General features: G+C 52.0%; 1 protein-coding gene across 2 annotated transcripts in view; it reads right to left on the bottom strand.

Moving 5' to 3' along the window:
* SLC12A5 (solute carrier family 12 member 5) overlaps positions 1-20,979 on the bottom strand; it is a 76,012-nt gene that overhangs the window by 30,069 nt on the left and 24,964 nt on the right. For both annotated transcript variants that reach the window (XM_038750417.1, XM_038750416.1), the window contains exons 2-6: positions 12,848-12,942; positions 9,072-9,209; positions 5,594-5,740; positions 4,328-4,382; positions 2,173-2,303 (exon numbers count right to left, since the gene is read on the bottom strand). In XM_038750417.1, coding sequence (XP_038606345.1) covers positions 2,173-2,303; positions 4,328-4,382; positions 5,594-5,740; positions 9,072-9,209; positions 12,848-12,942 — 566 coding nt within the window. The remainder of the gene's footprint in view (positions 1-2,172; positions 2,304-4,327; positions 4,383-5,593; positions 5,741-9,071; positions 9,210-12,847; positions 12,943-20,979) is intronic.

Here is a 20,979-nt window from a genome sequence, read left to right as displayed (position 1 = left end):
CCGCCCATCTGGAGTCACCATCCACCCGGGGTCATGGCCAGGCCGAGGTCACAGGCAGCCCGGGGTCACGGCCCACCCCGGATCACGGCCCGCTCGGGGTCACGGCCTGACCGGGGTCACGGCTGGCCCGGGGACACCGCCCATCAGGGGTCACAGCCGGCCCAGGGTCACTGCCCATCCGGGGTCACGGCCCGGCTGGGGTCACGGCTGGCCCGGGGACACCGCCCATCCGGGGTCACAGCCGGCCCAGGGTCACCGCCCATCCGGGGTCACGGCCGGCCCGGGGTCACCCTGGCTTGGGGACACCGCCCATCCGGGGTCACAGCCGGCCCAGGATCACCACCCATCCGGGGTCACGGCCGGCCCGGGGTCACGACTGGCCCGGGGACACCACCCATCCGGGGTCACGGCCAGCCCTGGGTCACCACCCATCCAGGGTCACAGCCGGCCCGGGGTCACGGTCCGCCCCGGGTCACGGCCCACTCGGGGTCACGGCCCAGCCGGGGTCAAGGCCGGCCCGGGTCACCGCCCACCTGGGATCACGGCCCGCCCGGGGTCCACCGCCCTCCCGGGGCCTGCCTCACCTGCCTCGGAGTCCGCTCGGCTCATCCCCTGAACCTTGGGGTGCCCCCTACCCCCGTCTCTCCAAGCCCTCACACCCCCTTCCCCCCTTTCTCTAAGCCCCCACCCCTCACCAGCCACTCCATCCCCTTTACCACTCACCACCCTCCACTCCCCCTTGCCCCCCTCCAAGCTCCCACCCCTCACAAGCCCCCACATCCCTTTCCCCCTTCCCCAAGCCCCCACCCCTCACATGCCACCACACCCTCTTCCCTCTCTCCCAAATCCCTACCCTTCACCAGCCCCCAAATCCCTTTCCCCCTTTTCCCCAAGCCTCTCTACCTCCTTCCCCCCACAAGCCCCCACACTTCCTTCCTCCCTCTCCCCAAATCCCTACCCCTCACTAGCCCGTCACAAGCCCCTACATCTTCTTCACCGTTCGAAAGCCCCCCCACCCCCTTCCTGCCTCTCCCCAAATCCCTACCTTTCACAAGCCCCCACACCCCCTTCCCTCTCTCGCCCAATCCCTACCCTTCACAAGCCCCCTCTTCTCCTTCCCCCTTTCCTCAAGTCCCCACCCCTCACAAATCCCCCCTCCCCCCTCCCGCAATCCCTACCCTTCTCAAGCCCCACACCCCTTTTCCCCAAAGCCCCCACCCCTCACAAGCCCCCACACCCCCTTCCCCCTCCCCAAATCCCTACCCTCAGAAGCCCCTACATCCTCTTCACCGCTCCCAAGCCCACATACCCCCTTCCCCTCTCCCCAAATCCCCACCCCTCACAAACCCTCACACCCCTTTCCCCCCTCCAAATCCCCACCCCCACAAGCCCCCTCATCCCCTTCCCTTCTCTCCCCAAGTCCCCACCCCTCACAAGCCCCCACACCCCCTTCCCCCCCCAAATCCCTACCCCTCACAAACCCTCACACCCCTTTCCCCCTTCCCCAAATCCCCACCCCTCACAAGCCCCCACCCCTCACAAACCTTCACACCCCATTCCCCCCCCTCAAATCCCCATCGCTCACAAGCCCCCTCATCCCTTTCCCTTCTCTCCCCAAGTCCCCACCCCTCACAAGCCCCCACACCCCTTTCCCCCTCCCCAAATCCCCACCCCTCACACCCCTTTCCCCTTCCCCAAATCCCCACCGCTCACAAACCCCCACAGCCCCTTCCCCCTCCCCAAATCCCCACCCCTCACACCCCTTTCCCCTTCCCCAAATCCTCACCGCTCACAAACCCCCACAGCCCCTTCCCCCTCCCCAAATCCCTACCCTTCACAAGCCCCCTCATCCCCTTCCCCTCTTTCCCCAAGTCCCCACCCCTCACAAGCCCCCAAACCCCCACCCCTCACAATCCCCCACCCCTCCAATCCCCCTACATCCTCTTTCCCCCCATCACCAGCCTCTACACCCCTTCCCCGCTTTCCCCGAGCCCCCACCCCTCAGAAGCCCCTACATCCCCTTCGCCGCTCACAAGCCTCAGCGCTTCGAACAGGGCTTGGCGCACAGAAAGCGCTTAACAAATACCATCCTTATTATTGCCCCCACACTTCCCATATTCCAAACCCCCACCCCCAAAAAGGTCCGCCGCCCACCCCCAAGACGGCCCTCACCAGCAGAATCTCTATGGTGCCCAGGATGTACATCGCTCCGGCAAAAGTGGTACCCAGGTAGAAGCAGAGCCCCACCGCCCCGCCGAACTCGGGGCCCAGAGAGCGGGAAATCATGTAGTAGGAACCTCCGGCTGCGGGGACACGAAGGCGTCAAGGAGACGGGCCCGGACCGACGACCGGTGACCCCGTGGGGAAGGCCGGGACCAGGATTCGGGGCTGGAAAGGGGGCATGTATGCCCAAGGCCCAAGGGAGGGGGAACCCTTCCCATCCGCGACCCCGTTTCCGTCGTCCCGTGACCCCCTCGGGAGGCCGGGGGAGACCGCTCTGCTGTGTGGCTTGGGGAGATCACTTCGCTTCTCTAGGCCTCAGTTCCCTCATCTGTCAAATGGGGATTCACACTGGAAGCCCACCGTGGGACAACCCGATCACCTTAGAACAGTGCTTCGCCCGTAGTAGGCCCGTAATAAAGGCCATCATTATCCTTATTTTGCCCCCATTTTGCAGAAGGGGAAGCTGAGGCCCAGGAAGGGATCCCGTCGCGGGCGGGCATTGGCTCTGTTGCCGAATTGGCGCTTAGTGCAGTGCTCTGCACACCGTAAGCGCTCGGGAAGTACGACCGAATGAATGAATTTGTCCAAATGTCAAAAAAAGGGGGCCCGCTAGGAAGTAGAGCTGACCACCATTCAAGAGGTCATGCCGGGTAGGGCGCTCTCCCAAGCGCTCACTACAGCGCTCTGCTCACAGTAAGCGCTCAATAAATACCGGCGAGAGAGCTGGTTCCCCTTTCCACAAGCGGGGAGAAGGTCATTGTTTGCCTGTCATTTACTCCAACCTCTCCCGAGCACTTAGTGCAGTGCTTTAATAATAATAATGATGGCATTTGTTAAGCGCTTACTATGTGCAAAGCACTGTTCTAAGCACTGGGGAGGTTATAAGGTAATACTAATAATAATGATGGCATTTATTAAGCGCTTACTATGTGCAAAGCACTGTTCTAAGCGCTGGGGAGGTTACAAGGTAATAATAATAATAATGATGGCATTTATTAAGCGCTTACTATGTGCAAAGCACTGTTCTAAGCGCTGGGGAGGTTACAAGGTGATCAGGTTGTCCCCCGGGGGGCTCACGGTCTTCATCCCCATTTTCCAGATGAGGGAACTGAGGCCCAGAGAAGTGAAGTGACTCGCCCAAAGTCACCCAGCTGACAATTGGCGGAGCCGGGATTCGAACCCATGACCTCTGACTCCAAAGCCCGGGCTCTTTCCACCGAGCCACGCCGCTTCTCTAGCCATTCATTCATTCAATCGTATTTATTGAGCGCTTACTGTACTGAGCGCTTGGCCGAAAGAGCCCGGGCTTGGGAGTCAGAGGTCGTGGGTTCTAATCCCGCCCCCGCCACTCGTCAGCTGAGTGACTTTGGGCGAGTCGCTTCGCTTCTCCGGGCCTCAGTCCCCTCATCTGTCAAATGGGGATGAAGACCGGGAGCCCCGCGGGGGACAACGCGATGACCTTGTATCTCCCCCAGCGCTTAGCACGGCGCTTGGCACAAAGTCAGCGCTTAACGAATACCAAAATTATGATTATTCTCTGGGCCTCAGCCACCTCCTCTGGAAATGGGGACGAGAAGCACCGGGGCTCAGTGGAAAGAGCCCGGGCTTGGGAGTCAGAGGTCACGGGTTCGAATCCTGACTCCGCCAATTGTCAGCTGGGTGACTTTGGGCCAGTCACTTCACTGGGCCTCGGTTCCCTCGTCTGGAAAAATGGGGATGAAGACCGGGACAACCTGATCACCTTGTAAGCTCCCCAGCGCTTAGAACAGTGCTTTGCACATAGTAAGCGCTTAATAAATGCCATTATTATAATTATTATTATTATTATTATTATGAAGATGGGGAGCCCCCCATGGGACAACCTGATGGCCTGTATCTCTCCCGGCGCTCAGAGCAGTGCTTGGCACAGAGTAAGCGCTTAACAGATACCGTCGTTATTACCAACACCCCGTGGGCAGGCCTGTGGACTTGTCTTGGACGTCTAGTTGGGGTTTAGGGGTCCGCCCTGGGGGCGGAGGGGGCGTGGGGATTGGGGGTCCCCGTTCCCTTGGCAACATCCCGGGGTGATGGACCACCCCCGTCTCGGGGGGAGAGGGCATCCTACCGGGCACGACTCCGTTGGTAGCGATGGCGCTCATGGAGATGGCCGTCAGCATCGTCTGTGGGAACCAAAAAAAAAAAAAATCAATCAGTCAATCCATTAATGGTATTTACTGAGCGCTCACTGCGTGCAGAGCACTGGACTGAGCGCTTGGAAGAGCAGGAGGGCCCCTGCGCCCTGCCCACCCATCCGCCACGCCTGCCATTCACCCTATTTCTTCGGTTACGATATTTAAGCGCTCATTCCGTGCCGGACGCCGTACTAAGCGCCGGGGCGGATGCAAGCTAATAATAATAATAATTAAGCGCTTACTATGTGCAAAGCACTGGTCTGAGCGCTGGGGAGGTTACAAGGTGATCGGGTTGTCCCACGGGGGGCTCCCAGTCTTCAAACTCATTTTACGGATGAGGGAACCGAGGCCCAGAGAAGTGAAGTGACTCGCCCAAAGTCACCCAGTTGACGATTGGCAGAGTGGGATTCGAACCCATGACCTGTGACTCCAAAGCCCGGGCTCTTTCCACTGAGGCACGTTGCTTCTCCAATGGGGTGAGGACACGATCCCCGTCCCACGTGGGGCTCGCGGCCTTAATCCCCCTTTTACAGGTGAGGGAACTGAGGCCCGGGGGAGGCCAAGTGACTTGCCCAAGGTCACACAGCGGACGAGTGGCGGAGCCGGGATTCGAACCCACGTCTTCTGAGGCCCAGGCCCGGGCTCTTGCCGCTAAGCCTCCCTGCCCCTCTGAGCCTTGCTCTGGGCTGCTGGGCCTTTATCGTCCTTAATGATAATAATAATAATTGGGGTATTTTTTAGGCGCTTACTCTGTGCCGGGCACTGTAATAATAATAATAATAATAATAATAATAATAATAGCATATATTAAGCGCTTACAGTGCTGTTCTAAGCACTGGGGAGGTTCCAAGGTGATCAGTTTGTCCCACGGGGGGCTCACGGTCTTCATCCCCATTTTCCAAATGAGGTCACTGAGGCCCAGAGAAGCGAAGCGACTCGCCCAAAGTCACCCAGCTGACAATCGGCGGAGCCGGGATTGGAACCCGTGACCTCTGACCCCAAAGCCCGGGCTCTTTCCGCCGAGCTGCGCTGTACTAAGCGCCAGGGCGAGCTAAGCAGTCCCCGTCCCACACGGGGGGCTCCCAGTCTCCAGCCCCATTTTCCAGAGGGGGGAACTGAGGCCGGGAGGAGGGAAGTGACCGGCCCAAGGTCACCCTCCCGCCCGTCCCGGCCTTCCAGGCGATGAGGGAGGCGCTTACACAGGAGCAGCAGATGAAGACCATGCAGAACGACTCCATGATGCCCGCGATGCCCACCACCCACGTCAGGCGGAGGAAGAGGATGACCCCGAAGATGTTCTGCAGACATGGCAGGTAGACGCCCATAAAGGTGCCCATCCGGGGAGCCTGAAAGGGACAACACGGTAAATCGAGGCCCCGTCCGGGCCTCCCCGCCTCGGCCCACCTCCCCTCTCTCCGGGATCCACGCCGCCCCTCTCCCTTTTCCCGGTACCCGCTCGTATACAGTGCAGAGCGCTGTACTGAGCGCTTGGGACCGCCCGGTATTAATAATAATGATGATGACGGTATTTGTTAAGCGCTTACTCTGTGCCAAGCACCGTTCTAAGCGCTGGCGGGAATACAAGGTGATCAGTGGAAAGAGCCCGGGCTTTGGAGTCATAGGTCATGGGTTCAAATCCCGGCTTCGCCACTTGTCAGCTGGGTGACTTTGGGCAAGTCACTTCTCTGGGCCTCAGTTCCCTCATCTGGAAAACGGGGACTAAGACCGTGAACCCCCGTAGGACAACCTGATCACCTGGTAACCTCCACAAGCGCTTAGGACAGTGCTCGGCACATAGTAAGCGCTTAATAAATGCCATTATCATTATTATTGTTATCCCCATTTTAATAATAATAAAATAATAACGATGGTATTTGTTAAGCGCTTACTATGTGCCAAGCACTGTTCTAAGCGCTGGGGGGATACAAGGTGATCAGGTTGTCCCCCGTGGGGCTCACAGTCTTCACCCCCATTTTAATAATAATAACACTAATGATGGCATTTATTAAGCGCTTACTATGTGCAGAGCACTGTTCTAAGCGCTGGGGAGGTTACAAAGGTGATCAGGTTGTCCCCCGTGGGGCTCCCAGTCTTCATCCCCATTTTCCAGATGAGGGAACTGAGGCCCGGAGAAGTGAAGTGACTGGCCCAAAGTCACTCAGCTGACAATTGGCGGTGTCAGGATTTGAACCCATGACCTCCACCACTCGTCAGCTGGGTGACCCTGGGCAAGTCACTTCACTTCTCTGGGCCTCAGTTCCCTCATCTGGAAAATGGGGGTGAAGACTGTGAGCCCCACATGGGACAACTTAATCACCTTGTATCCTCCCCAGCGCTTAGAACGGTGCTTTACACATAGTAAGCGCTTAACAAATGCCATTATTATAATTATTATGACCTTGTAACTATCCCATTGCTTAGAACGGTGCTTGGCACATAGTAAGCACTTAACAAATGCTATTATTGTTATTATTATGACCTAGTATCTACCCCAGTGCTTAGAACGGTGCTTAGCACATAGTAAGTGCTTAACAAATGCCATTATTATGATTATTATGACCTTGTATCTACCCCAGCGCTTAGAACGGTGCTTGGCACATAGTAAGCGCTTAACAAATGTCATTATTATTATTGTTATTATGACCTTGTATCTACCCCAGCACTTAGAACGGTTCTTGGCACATAATAAGCGCTTAACAAATGCCATTTTTATTATTATGACCTTGTATCTACCCCAGCGCTTAGAATGGTGCTTAGCAAGTGCTTAACAAATGCCATTATTATTATTATTATTATTATTATTATGACCTTGTATCTACCCCAGCGCTTAAAACGGTGCTTGGCACATAATAAGTGCTTAACAAATGCTATCACTATTATTATGACCTTGTATCTACCCCAGCACTTAGAATGGTGCTTAACACATAGTAAGTGCTTAACAAATGCCATTATTATTATTATTATTATTATGACCTTGTATCTACCCCAGCGCTTAGAACGGTTCTTGGCACATAATAAGCGCTTAACAAATGCCATTATTATTATTATGACCTTGTATCTACCCCAGTGCTTACAATGGTGCTTAGCACATAGTAAGTGCTTAACAAATGCCATTATTATTATTATTATTATGACCTTGTATCCACCCCAGCGCTTAGAATGGTGCTTGGCACATAATAAGCGCTTAACAAATGCCATTATTATTATTATGACCTTGTATCTACCCCAGTGCTTAGAACGGTTCTTGGCACATAATAAGCGCTTAACAGATGCCATTACTATTATTATGACCTGGTATCTACCCCAGTGCTTAGAACGGTGCTTAGCACATAGTAAGCGCTTAACAAATGCCATTATTATGATTATTATGACCTTGTATCTACCCCAGCACTTAGAACGGTTCTTGGCACATAGTAAGTGCTTAACAAATGCCATTATCATTATTATTATTATGACCTTGTATCTGCCCCAGCGCTTAAAACGGTGCTTGGCACATAGTAAGTGCTTAACAAATGCCATTATTATTATTATTCTTATGAACCTTGTATCTACCCCAGCGCTTAGAATGCTGCTTGGCACATAGTAAGCGCTTAACAAATGCCATTATTATTATTATTATGACCTTGTATCTACCCCAGCACTTAGAACAGTGCTTGGCACATAGTAAGCACTTAACAAATGCCATTATTATTATTATTATTCTTATGACCTTGTATCTACCCCAGCGCTTAGAATGCTGCTTGGAACATAGTAAGCGCTTAACAAATGCCATTATTATTATTATTATGACCTTGTATCTACCCCAGTGCTTAGAACGGTACTTGGCACATAGTAAGCGCTTAACAAATGCCATTATTATTATTATGACCTTGTATCTACCCCAGCGCTTAAAACGGTGCTTGGCACATAGTAAGCGCTTACCGAATACCATTATTATTATTATCGTGCATCCCCATTTTCCAGATGAGGGACCTGAGGCCCAGAGAAGTGAAGCGACTGGCCCCAAGTCACCCAGCTGACCGTCGGCGGAGCCGGGATTTGAACCCGGGACCTCCGACTCCCAAGCCCGGGCTCCGGCCCGCGACGCTCTCCCGGCCTTCGGGCCATTACGGGGGGTGGGGGGGGGGGTCCTGCCTCCTCCTCCCAGAAGCCTTCCCTGACTGCGCCCCTCCTTTCCCCTCCTCCCGCTCCCTTCCGCGACGCCCCGCGTTCATAGATTCCACTTCTCTGGGCCTCAGTCCCCTCATCTGGCAAATGGGGGTGAAGTCTGCGAGCCCCCCGGGGGACAACTTCATCACCTTGTAGCCCCCCCAGCGCTTAGAACAGTGCTCGGCACAGAGTAAGCGCTTCACAAATGCCCCCATCAGCAGAGGCGGCGTGGCTCAGCGGGAAAGGCCCGGGTTTGGGAGTCGGAGGGCGTAGATTTCTCCTCTCAATCAATCAATCAATCGTATTTATCGAGCGCTTACTGTGTGCAGGGCACTGTACTGAGCGCTTGGGAAGTCCAAGTTGGCGACATAGAGAGACGGTCCCTACCCAGCAGCGGGCTGTCGCCCGTCTCCCGCTCTAGGCCGCCCCAGAGAACGCGTCTGTGTCTCCCGGGCGCTCAGTACGGAGCCCCGCGCCCGGTTGGCGCCCAATAAGTAGGACGGAAGGAATGGGACAAGATGGACCCACCTGCACGGCCTTCTTCTTGCCGCCGCCGCCGTCGTTGTTCTCGGCCTCCTCGTGTTCCCGGCTGCCCTGGGGCAGGTTTGTGTAGTTGGCCAGGCCGCTCAGCAGGGAGGACACCATGGGGCTGGTGTCCATCTCCTCCTGGCGAGCCGGAGGGACAACAAGGCGGGAAAATCAATCGATCGATCAATCAATCAATCAATCAATCAATCGTATTTACTGAGCGCTTCCTGCGCGCAGAGCACCGGACTAAGCTCTCGGGAAGCCCAAGTTGGCAACATCGAGAGACGGTCCCTACCCAACCGTCTCACAGTCTAGAATAATCATAATGATGGCATTTATTAATGCCATCATTCCTGTATATATGTGTATATGTTTTATTAATGTACATATTTATTACTCTATTTTATTTGTACATATCTATTCTATTTTATTTTGTTACTATGTTTGGTTTTGTTCTCTGTCTCCCCCTTTTAGACTGTGAGCCCACTGTTGGGTAGGGACCGTCTCTATACATTGCCAATTTGGACTTCCCAAGCGCTTAGTCCAGTGCTCTGCACAGAGTAAGCGCTCAATAAATACGATTGATGATGATGATTTATTAAGCGCTTACTACGTGCAGAGCACTGGTCTGAGCGCTGGGGAGGTTACAAGGTGATCGGGTGGTCCCACGGGGGGCTGACAGTCTTCATCCCCATTTGACAGATGAGGGAACGGAGGCCCAGAGAAGTTAAGCGACTGGCCCAAAGTCACCCAGCTGACAGTTGGCGGAGCCGGGATTTGAACCCATGACCTCGGACTCCAAAGCCCGAGCCGTGCTGCTTCTCTGGGAAAATAACGATGAGATTTGGTAAGCGCTCACTGCCGCTAATAACGATGCTTTGCGCGGAGTAAGCGCTTAATACGTGCCGATATCACACTATTATTCTACTGACGGCATTTGTTAAACGCTTACTGCGGGCGAATGTCTCTCTATGTTGCCAACTTGTACTTCCCAAGCGCTTAGTACAGTGCTCTGCACACAGTAAGCGCTCAATAAATACGACTGATGATAAACGTATAAATGTATTAAGTGTTTGCTGTCAGGTATCGTTCTAAGTGCTGGGGTTTATCAGATTGACCACTGTCTCTGTCCCACATGGGGCTCGAAGTCTAAATTGGAGGGAGGAGGATTTATGCTGCCAACCTGTATTTCCCAAGCACTTAGTACAGTGCTCTGCACACAGTAAGCGCTCAATAAATACGATTGATTGATTGATTGATTGATTTAATCCTCATTCTCCCTGTTCTAGACCGTGAGCCCACTGTTGGGTAGGGACCGTCTCTCTATGTTGCCACTTGGACTTCCCAAGCGCTTAGGACGGTGCTCTGCACACAGTAAGCGCTCAATAAATACGATTGATTGATTTTATAGATTCATTCACTCATTCAATCCCACTGTCGGGTAGGGACCGTCTCTAGATGTTGCCAACTTGGACTTCCCAAGCGCTTAGTACAGTGCTCGGCACACAGTAAGCGCTCAATAAATACGATTGATTGATTGATTTTATAGATTCATTCACTCATTCAATCCCACTGCCGGGTAGGGACCATCTCTAGATGTTGCCAACTTAGACTTCCCAAGCGCTTAGTACAGTGCTCTGCACAATCAATCGTATTTATTGAGCCTTACTGGGTGCAGAGCACTGGACTAAGCGCTTGGGAAGTACAAGTTGCACACAGTAAGCACTCAATAAATACGATTGATGATTGATTGACTGATTGATTTTATAGATTCATTCATTCATTCAATCGTATTTATTGAGCGCCGACTGTGTGCCGAGCACTGTACTAAGCGCTTGGGAAGGCCAAGTTGGCAACACCTAGAGACGGTCCCTACCCACCGGCGGGCTCACAGGCTAGAATGGGGAGACGGACCACAAAACAAAACATAGTAACAAAATAAAATAAATGGAATCAATATGTACAAATAAAATAGAGTAATAATGATGATGCTGATGATAATGGCATTTATTAAGCGCTTACTATGTGCAAAGCACTGTTCTAAGCACTGGGGAGGTTACAAGGTGATCAGGTTGTCCCACGGAGGGCTCACAGTGTTAATCCCCATTTTACAGATGAGGTAACTGAGGCACAGAGAAGTGAAGTGACTTGCCCAAAGTCAGCTGATAATTGGCGGAGCCGGGATTTGAACCCGTGACCTCTGACTCCAAAGCCCGGGCTCTTTCCACTGAGCCACGCTGCTTCAATACATAATATATGTAATATAATAAATATAATATATGTATATATAGTATAATATATGCAATATAATAAATTGTATTACATATATAATTTATATATATGTATATATAAATATATGTATATATGTATGTATATATGTGTGTATATATATGTAATATAATATAATAAATACATACAAACATATCTACAGGTGCTGTGGGGAGGGGAAGGAGGTAAGGCCCGGGGGGATGGGGAGGTCACACAGCAGACATGCGGCAGAGCCGGGATTCGAACCCAGGACCCCTGACTCCCAAGCCCGGGCTCTGGCCACTGAGCCACGCTGCTTCACGCGGCTACTAGGTGCAAATAATAATAATAATAATAATAATAATAATAATAATAATAATGGTATTAAGCGCTTACTACGTGCAAAGCATAGGAGCAGCGTGGCTCAGTGGAAAGAGCACAGGCTTGGGAGTCGGGGGTCGTGGGTTCGAATCCCGGCTCCGCCCCTTGTCAGCTGGGTGACCTTGGGCAAGCCGCTTCTCTGGGCCTCACTCATCTGTCAAATGGGGATGAAGACCGTGAGCCCCATGTGGGACCACCTGATCACCTTGTATCCCCCCAGCGCTTAGTACAGTGCTTGGCATATAGTAAGCGCTCAATACCGTCATTGTTACTGGTGCAAGGCACCGTCCTAAGCGACGGCGAGGACGAGCGGGCCATCCGTCAAGCGTCGACGCGGTGCCCACCACCGCGGGCGGGGAGGACGGGCCGGCGGTCTTGGAGCCATTCCTTCATTTAATCGTATTTACTGAGCACCTACTGTGTGCAGAGCACTGTACTAAGCGCTTGGGAAGTCCAAGTTGCCAACATACAGAGACGGCCCCTACCCGACAACAGTCTAGAAGGGGGGAGGCCGACAACGAAACAATACAAGCGGACGGGTGGCAAGTCATCAGAATGAATCATCATCATCATCAATCGTATTTATTGAGCGCTTACTGTGTGCCGAGCACTGTACTGAGCGCTTGGGAAGTACAAATTGGCAACGTATAGAGACAGTCCCTACCCAACAGTGGGCTCACAGTCTCAAAGGGGGAGACAGAGAACTAAAACCAAACGTACTAACACAATAAAATAAATAAATGAATGGAAGTAAAGCTCGGTGCCCAGCGTGGCTCAGTGGAAAGAGCCCGGGCTTTGGAGTCAGAGGTCATGGGTTCGAATCCCGGCTCCACCCCAAGTCTGCCGTGTGACCTTGGGCGAGTCACTTCACTTCTCTGAGCCTCTGTAAAAATGGGGATTAAGACTGTAAGCCCCCCCGTGGGACAACTTGATCACATTGTATCTCCCCCAGCGCTTAGAGCGGCGCTTTGCACATAGTAAGCGCTTAACAAATGCCGTCATTATTATTATTATTAGCAAAATGAATGGAATAGGAAATGCGTTCCAGTCAAATAGCCAAAGTCACGTCGTCGCCCACCCGGCCCCCAGGGCCGGTCCGCCGACCCCGGCTGGGCCTCTGTAGTGGACGCCTCCCGGCTGCGGCCTACCTCGAAGAGGGCCATGTTTTTGCCGTCGTACTCCTTGCCCTTCTCCGAGTCCGTGCTGTTGATGAAGGGGCTGCTCTCCTTCGGATTGGCATCTCCTGAGGGCGCAGAGGGGGAGCGGGTCAGGGGGTGGACGCCCCCCGGTCGCCCCCCAGCTCACCCCCACCCACGCCCTTCCAACCCTTCCGACCATGTTGAGAAGCAACATGGTTCGGTTGAAAGAACCCGCGCTTTGGAGTCAGAGGTCATGGGTTCAAATCCCGGCTCCACCAGTTATCAGCTGTGTGACTTTGGGCGAGTCACTTAACTTCTCTGGGCCTCAGTGACCTCATCTGTAAAAGGGAGATTAACCGTGGGACAACCTGATCACCTTGTAACCTCCCCAGCGCTTAGAACAGTGCTTGACACATAGTAAGCACTTAATAAATGCCATTATCATTATAGAGAAGCAGCGTGGCTCAATGGAAAGAGCCCGGGCTTTGGAGTCAGAGGTCATGGGTTCAAATCCCGGCTCCACCGATTGTCAGCTGGGTGACTTTGGGCGAGTCACTTCACTTCTCTGTGCCTCAGTGACCTCATCTGTAAAAATGAGGATTAAGACTCCCGTAGGACAACCTGATCACCTTGTAACCTCCCCGGCGCTTAGAACAGTGCTTTGCACATAGTAAGCACTTAATAAATGCCATTATCATTATAGAGAAGCAGCGTGGCTCAATGGAAAGAGCCCGGCCTTTGGAGTCAGAGGTCGCGGGTTCAAATCCCGGCTCCGCCAATTGTCAGCTGTGTGACTTTGGGCAAGTCACTGAATTTCTCTGGGCCTCAGTTTCCTCATCTGGAAAATGGGGATTAAGACTGTGAGCCCCCTGTGGGACAACCTGATCACCTTGTAACCTCCCCGGAGCTTAGAACAGTGCTTTGCACATAGTAAGCACTTAATAAATGCCATTATCATTATAGAGAAGCAGCGTGGCTCAATGGAAAGAGCCCGGGCTTTGGAGTCAGAGGTCGCGGGTTCAAATCCCGGCTCAGCCAACTGTCAGCTGGGTGGCTTTGGGCAAGTCACTTCACTTCTCTGGGCCTCAGTGACCTCATCTGTAAAAATGGGGATTAAGACTCCCGTGGGACAACCTGATCACCTTGTAACCTCCCCAGTGCTTAGAACAGTGCTTTGCACATAGTAAGTGCTTAATAAATGCCATTATTATTATAGAGAAGCAGCGTGGCTCGATGGAAAGAGCCCGGGCTTTGGAGTCAGAGCTCGCGGGTTCAAATCCCGGCGCCTCCAATTGTCAGCTGGGTGACTTTGGGCAAGTCACTTCACTTCTCTGGGCCTCAGTTCCCTCATCTGTAAAATGGGGATTAAGACTGTGAGCCCCCTGTGGGACAACCTGATCACCTTGTAACCTCCCCAGCGCTTAGTACAGTGCTCTGCACACAGTAAGCGCTCAATAAATATGATTGAATAAATACGATTGAATGAATGAATGACCCCCTCCGACCCTCAGGCCCGGAGAATCACCAACCCAGACATTCGTCGTCGAGTGCTCACTGGGGGCCGGACGCTGTACTAATAATAATAATGGCATTTATTAAGCGCTTACTACGTGCAAAGCACTGTTCTAAGCGCTTGGGGAGGTTACAAGGTGATCAGGTTGTCCCACGGGGGGCTCACAGTATTAATCCCCATTTTACAGTTGAGGTAACGGAGGCACAGAGAAGTTAAATGTACTTAATAATAATAATAATGGCATTTATTAAGTGCTTACTACGTGCAAAGCACTGTTCTAAGCGCTTGGGGAGGTTACAAGGTGATCAGGTTGTCCCACGGGGGGCTCACAGTATTAATCCCCATTTTACAGTTGAGGTAATGGAGGCACAGAGAAGTGAAATGTACTTGCCCAAAGTCCCACAGCTGACAATGGGCAGACCCGGGATTTGAACCCATGACCTCTGACTCCAAAGTCCGGGCTCTTTCCACTGAGCCACGCTGCTAATCAATCAATCAATCACATTTATTGAGTGCTTACTGTGTGCAGAGCACTGTACTAAGCGCTTGGGAAGTACAAGTTGGCAACATAGAGAGACAGTCCCTACCCAACAGCGGGCTCACAGTCTAAAAGGGGGAGACAGAGAACTGGGGTGGACCCCAATCGATCGATCAATCAATCAATCGTATTTATTGAGCGCTTACTGTGTGCAGAGCACTGGGCTAAGCGCTTGGGAAGTCCAAGTTGGCAACATCTAGAGACAGTCCCTACCCAACAGTGGGCTCACAGTCTAGAACTGCTTAGTACAGCGCTCTGCACACAGTAAGTGCTCAATAAATACGATTGATTGATTGATAGAAGGGGGAGACAGAGAACAAAACCAAACATCTTAACAAAATAAAATAAATAGACTAGATATGTACAAGTAAAATAAAGAAATAAATAGAGTAATAAATCTGTACAAACATATCATCATCATCATCAATCGTATTTATTGAGCACTTACTGTGTGCAGAGCACTGTACTAAGCGCTTGGGAAGTACAAATTGGCAACATATAGAGACGGTCCCTACCCAACAGTGGGCTCACAGTCTAAAAGGGGGAGACAGAGAACAAAACCAAACGTACTAACAAAATAAAATAAATAGAATAGATATGTACAAGTAAAATAAATAGAGTAATAAATATGTACCAACATATATACATATATACAGGTGCTGTGGGGAAGGGAAGGAGGTAAGGCGAGGGGGTTGGACGCGGCTCGGTCCCACAAGAGGACTCGCGGTCTCAATAGCACCCTTTTTACAGATGGCATAACCGAGGTCCAGAGAATAATAATAATAATAATGGCACTTATTAAGCGCTTACTATGTACAAAGCACCGTTCTAAGCGCCGGGGAGGTTACAAGGTGATCGGGTTGTCCCTCGGGGGGCTCCCAGTCTTCATCCCCATTTTCCAGATGAGGTCACGGAGGCCCAGAGAAGTGAAGTGACTCGCCCAAAGTCACCCAGCGGACAGTTGGCGGAGCCGGGGTTTGAACCCAGGACCTCGGACTCCAAAGCCCGGGCTCTTTCCACTGAGCCACGCTGCTTGTTAAGCGCTTACTATGTGCCAAGCACTGTCCTAAGCGCTGGGGGGGATACAAGGTGATCAGGTTGTCCCACGTGGGGCTCGCAGTCTTCATCCCCATTTGACAGATGAGGGAACTGAGGCCCAGAGAAGTGAAGTGACTCACCCAAAGTCACCCAGCGGAGCCGGGATTAGAACCCGTGACCTCGGACTCCCAAGCCCGGGCTCCTTCCGCTGAGCCACGCAGAGATGTGAAGCGACTTCCCCAAGGTCACAGAGCAGACAAGGGGAGGAGGCAGGATTAGAACCCGTGACCTCTGACTCCCAAGCCGGGGCTTCTTCCACTGAGCCACGCAGGGACGTGAAGTGACTTCCCCAAGGTCACAGAGAAGCAGCGTGGCTCAGTGGAAAAGAGCCCGGGCTTTGGAGCCAGAGGTCATGGGTTCAAATCCCGCTCCTCCAATTGTCAGCTGCGTGACTTTGGGCAAGTCACTTAACTTCTCTGGGCCTCAATGACCTCATCTGGAAAATGGGGGTTAAGATTGTGAGCCCCCTGTGAGACAACTGGAACACTTTGTAACCTCCCCAGCGCTTAGAACAGTGCTTTGCACATAGTAAGTGCTTAATAAATGCCATCAAAAAAAAGTGACTTCCCCAAGGTCATAGAGCAGACAAGGAGGGGAGGCAGGATTAGAACCCGTGACCTCTGGCTCCCAAGCCCGGGCTCTTTCCGCTGAGCCACGCAGAGCTGTGAAGTGGCAGAGAAGCAGCATGGCTCGGTGGAAAGAGCACGAGCTTGGGAGTCCGAGGTCATGGGTTCAAATCCCTTCTCCGCCAACTGTCAGCTGTGTGACTTTGGGCCAGTCACTTCACTTCTCTGGACCTCAGTGACCTCATCTGGAAAATGGGGGTTGAAACTGTGAGCCCCCCCGTGGGACAACCTGATCACCTGGTAACCTCCCCAGCGCTTAGAACAGTGCTTGGCACATAGTAAGCACTTAACAAATACCATCATTACATAACTTCTCTGTGCCTCAGTGACCTCATCTGGAAAATGGGGGTTGAAACTGCGAGCCCCCCGTGGGGCCACCTGATCACCTTGTAACCTCCCCAGCGCTTAGAACAGTGCTTGGCACATAGTAAGCGCTTAACAAATACCATCATGCCTCAGTTACCTCATCTGGAAAATGGGGATTGAAACTGTGAGCCCCCCGTGGGACAACCTGATCACCTGGTAACCTCCCCAGCGCTTAGAACAGTGCTTGGCACATAGTAAGCGCTTAACAAATGCCATCATTACTTAACTTCTCTGTGCCTCAGTGACCTCATCTGGAAAATGGGGATTGAAACTGTGAGCCCCAAGGGGGACAACCTGATCACCTTGTAATCTCCCCAGCGCTTAGAACAGTGCTTGGCACATAGTAAGCGCTTAACAAATACCATCATGCCTCAGTTACCTCATCTGGAAAATGGGGATTGAAACTGTGAGCCCCCCGTGGGACAACCTGATCACCTGGTAACCTCCCCAGCGCTTAGAACAGTGCTTGGCACCTAGTAAGCGCTTAACAAATGCCATCATTACTTAACTTCTCTGTGCCTCAGTGACCTCATCTGGAAAATGGGGATTGAAACTGTGAGCCCCAAGGGGGACAACCTGATCACCTTGTAACCTCCCCAGCGCTTAGAACAGTGCTTGGCTCATAGTAAGCCCTTAACAAATACCATCATGCCTCAGTTACCCCATCTGGAAAATGGGGATTGAAACTGTGAGCCCCCCGTGGGACAACCTGATCACCTTGTAACCTCCCCAGCGCTTAGAACAGTGCTTGGCACATAGTAAGCGCTTAACAAATACCATCATTACATAACTTCTCTGTGCCTCAGTGACCTCATCTGGAAAATGGGGATTGAAACTGTGAGCCCCCCGTGGGACAACCTGATCACCTTGTAACCTCCCCAGCGCTTAGAACAGTGCTTGGCACATAGTAAGCGCTTAACAAATACCATCATGCCTCAGTGACCTCATCTGGAAAATGGGGATTAAAACTGTGAGCCCCACCGTGGGACAACCTGATCACCTTGTAACCTCCCCAGCGCTTAGAACAGTGCTTGGCACATAGTAAGCGCTTAACAAATACCATCATTACATAACTTCTCTGTGCCTCAGTGACCTCATCTGGAAAATGGGGATTGAAACTGTGAGCCCCAAGGGGGACAACCTGATCACCTTGGAACCTCCCCAGCGCTTAGCACAGTGCTTGGCACATAGTAAGCGCTTAACAAATACCATCGTTATTAAGTGACTTCCCCAAGGTCACAGAGCAGGCAAGGGGAGGAGGCAGGATTAGAACCCGTGACCTTCTGACTCCCCGGGCCGCGCTGCTTCTCGCGTGGTGTCGTCTAGCAGATAGCCGGGAGGCCTGAGAGTCGGGGGGAATTAAACCAGCGCCCCATCGTAAAAGGATAAGAAAACAGGGAGTTTTCAGAGACAGGTCACGGAACCTCCTTTAATTTATTACACAGCACGACCAGGTGGAAAGAGCCCGGACTTGGGAGTCAAAGGTCCTGGGTTCTAATCCCGACTCCGCCACTTGTCTGCCGTGTGACCTTAGACAAGTCGCTTCACTTCTCTGGGCCTCCGTTTCCTCATCGGTCATCCTCGTAATCAGGGGGATTTATTGAGCAGTTCCCCCCGCGCAGAGCACTGTACTAAGCACTTGGGCGAGTACGGGACATCAGAGGGGGTAGCCACGCTCCCTGCCCACCACGAGCTTACGGTCTAGAGGGGGGGAGATGGACGATAATAATAATAATAATAATAATAATAATAATAATGGCATTTATTAAGCACTTGCTATGTGCAAAGCACTGTTCTAAGCGCTGGGGAGGTTACAAGGTGATCAGGTTGTCCCACGGGGGGCTCATAGTCTTCATCCCCATTTTACAGATGAGGGAACTGAGGCCCAGAGAAGTTAAGTAATGATGGTATTTGTTAAGCGCTTACTATGTGCAGAGCACTGTTCTAAGCGCTGGAGAGGTTACCAGGTGATCAGGTTGGCCCACGGGGGGGCTCACAGTCTTCATCCCCATTTTACAGATGAGGGAACTGAGGCACAGAGAAGTTAAGTAATGATGGTATTTGTTAAGCGCTTACTATGTGCAAAGCACTGTTCTAAGCGCTGGAGAGGTTACCAGGTGATCAGGTTGTCCCACGGCGGGGCTCACAGTCTTCATCCCCATTTTACAGATGAGGGAACTGAGGCACAGAGAAGTTAAGTAATGATGGTATTTGTTAAGCGCTTACTATGTGCAAAGCTCTGTTCTAAGCGCTGGGGAGGTTACCAGGTGATCAGGTTGTCCCACGGCGGGGCTCACAGTCTTCATCCCCATTTTACAGATGAGGGAACTGAGGCACAGAGAAGTTAAGTGATTTGCCCGAAGTCACACAGCTGACAGTTGGTGGAGCCGGGATTTGAACCCATGACCCCTGACTCCAAAGCCTGAGCTCTTTCCACTGAGCCACGCTGCTTGGCATTTATTAAGCGCTTACTATGAGCAAAGCACTGTTCTAAGCGCTGGGGAAGCGACAAGGTGATCAGATTAGAGAGGGACGTAAACTGCCGAATTGTACTTTCCAAGCGCTTAGTACAGTGCTCTGCACACAATAATAATAATAATGATGGCATTTGTTAAGCGCTTACTATGTGCCAAGCACTGTTCTAAGCGCCGGGGGGGGGGGGGATACAAGGTGATCAGGTTGTCCCACGGGGGGCTCAGTCGTCATGCCCATTTGACAGATGAGGGAACTGAGGCCCAGAGAAGTGAAGTGATTCGCCCAATTTTCACCCAGCTGACAAGTGGCAGAGGCGGGATTAGAACCCATGACCTCTGACTCCCAAGCCCGGGCTCTTTTCACTGAGTCACGCTGCGCTCCATAAATGCGATTGAATTAATGCATTCAATCGTATTTATTGAGCGCTTACTGTGTGCAGAGCACTGTACTAAGCGCTTGGGAAGTCCAAGTTGGCAACATATAGACGGTTCCTATCCAAGAACGGGCTCACAGTCTAGAGGGGGGAGACAGACGACAAATGATGAAAGTGCTGCGGGGTTGGGGCGATTATTGTACTTCCCAAGCGCTTAGTACAGTGCTCTGCACACAGTGAGCGCTCAATAAATACGATTGAATGAATGAAATGACCAAAGGTCACAGATCCAAACTCGAAGATGACGCAGAAGAGAGAGAAGGGCAGGGAAAAGAGGGCTTACGGAGGAGCCGTGACCTAAATCACACTTTGAATAATAATAATTACGTTGCCATCTTGGACTTCCCAAGCGCTTAGTACAGTGCCCTGCACCCAGTAAGCGCTCAATAAATACGATTGAATGAATGAAGTGACCAAAGGTCACAGATCCAAACGCGAAGATGACGCAGAAGAGAGAGGAGGGCAGGGAAAAGAGGGCTTACGGAGGAGGCATGACCTAAATCACACTTTGAATAATAATAATTACGTTGCCAACTTGGACTTCCCAAGCGCTTAGTACAGTGCCCTGCACCCAGTAAGTGCTCAATAAATACGACTGAATGAATGAAATGACCAAAGGTCACAGATCCAAACGCGAAGATGACGCAGAAGAGAGAGGAGGGCAGGGAAAAGAGGGCTTACGGAGGAACCGTGACCTAAATCACATTTTGAATAATAATAATTACGTTGCCAACTTGGACTTCCCAAGCGCTTAGTACGGTGCCCCGCACCCAGTAAGCGCTCAATAAATACGATTGAATGAATGAATGGTAATAACCGTATTCGTTGAGCACTTACGCTCTGCTGGGCACCTTCTGAGCGCTGGGGTCGAGAGGAGACAATTGGGTTGGACGCGGTCCCTGTCCCGCCGTCTCGATTTCCAGATAAGGGAACCGAGGCCCCCGGAAGTGAAACGACTGGCCCAAGGTCACACAACACACGGGTGGCAGAGCCGGGATTAGAACCCAGGTCCTCCTGTCCCCCACTCTATCCACCAGGCCACGATGCTATTCTACTATGAAGGTGGTGGCCCGGCGTATGGCTGCAAATATT

Source organism: Tachyglossus aculeatus, chromosome 8 (assembly GCF_015852505.1).
Source record: "Tachyglossus aculeatus isolate mTacAcu1 chromosome 8, mTacAcu1.pri, whole genome shotgun sequence".
NCBI classification, from domain to species: Eukaryota; Metazoa; Chordata; class Mammalia; order Monotremata; family Tachyglossidae; genus Tachyglossus; species Tachyglossus aculeatus.
Note: the sequence above shows the minus strand (reverse complement) of the source record. Positions and strands in the feature narration are given on the sequence as shown.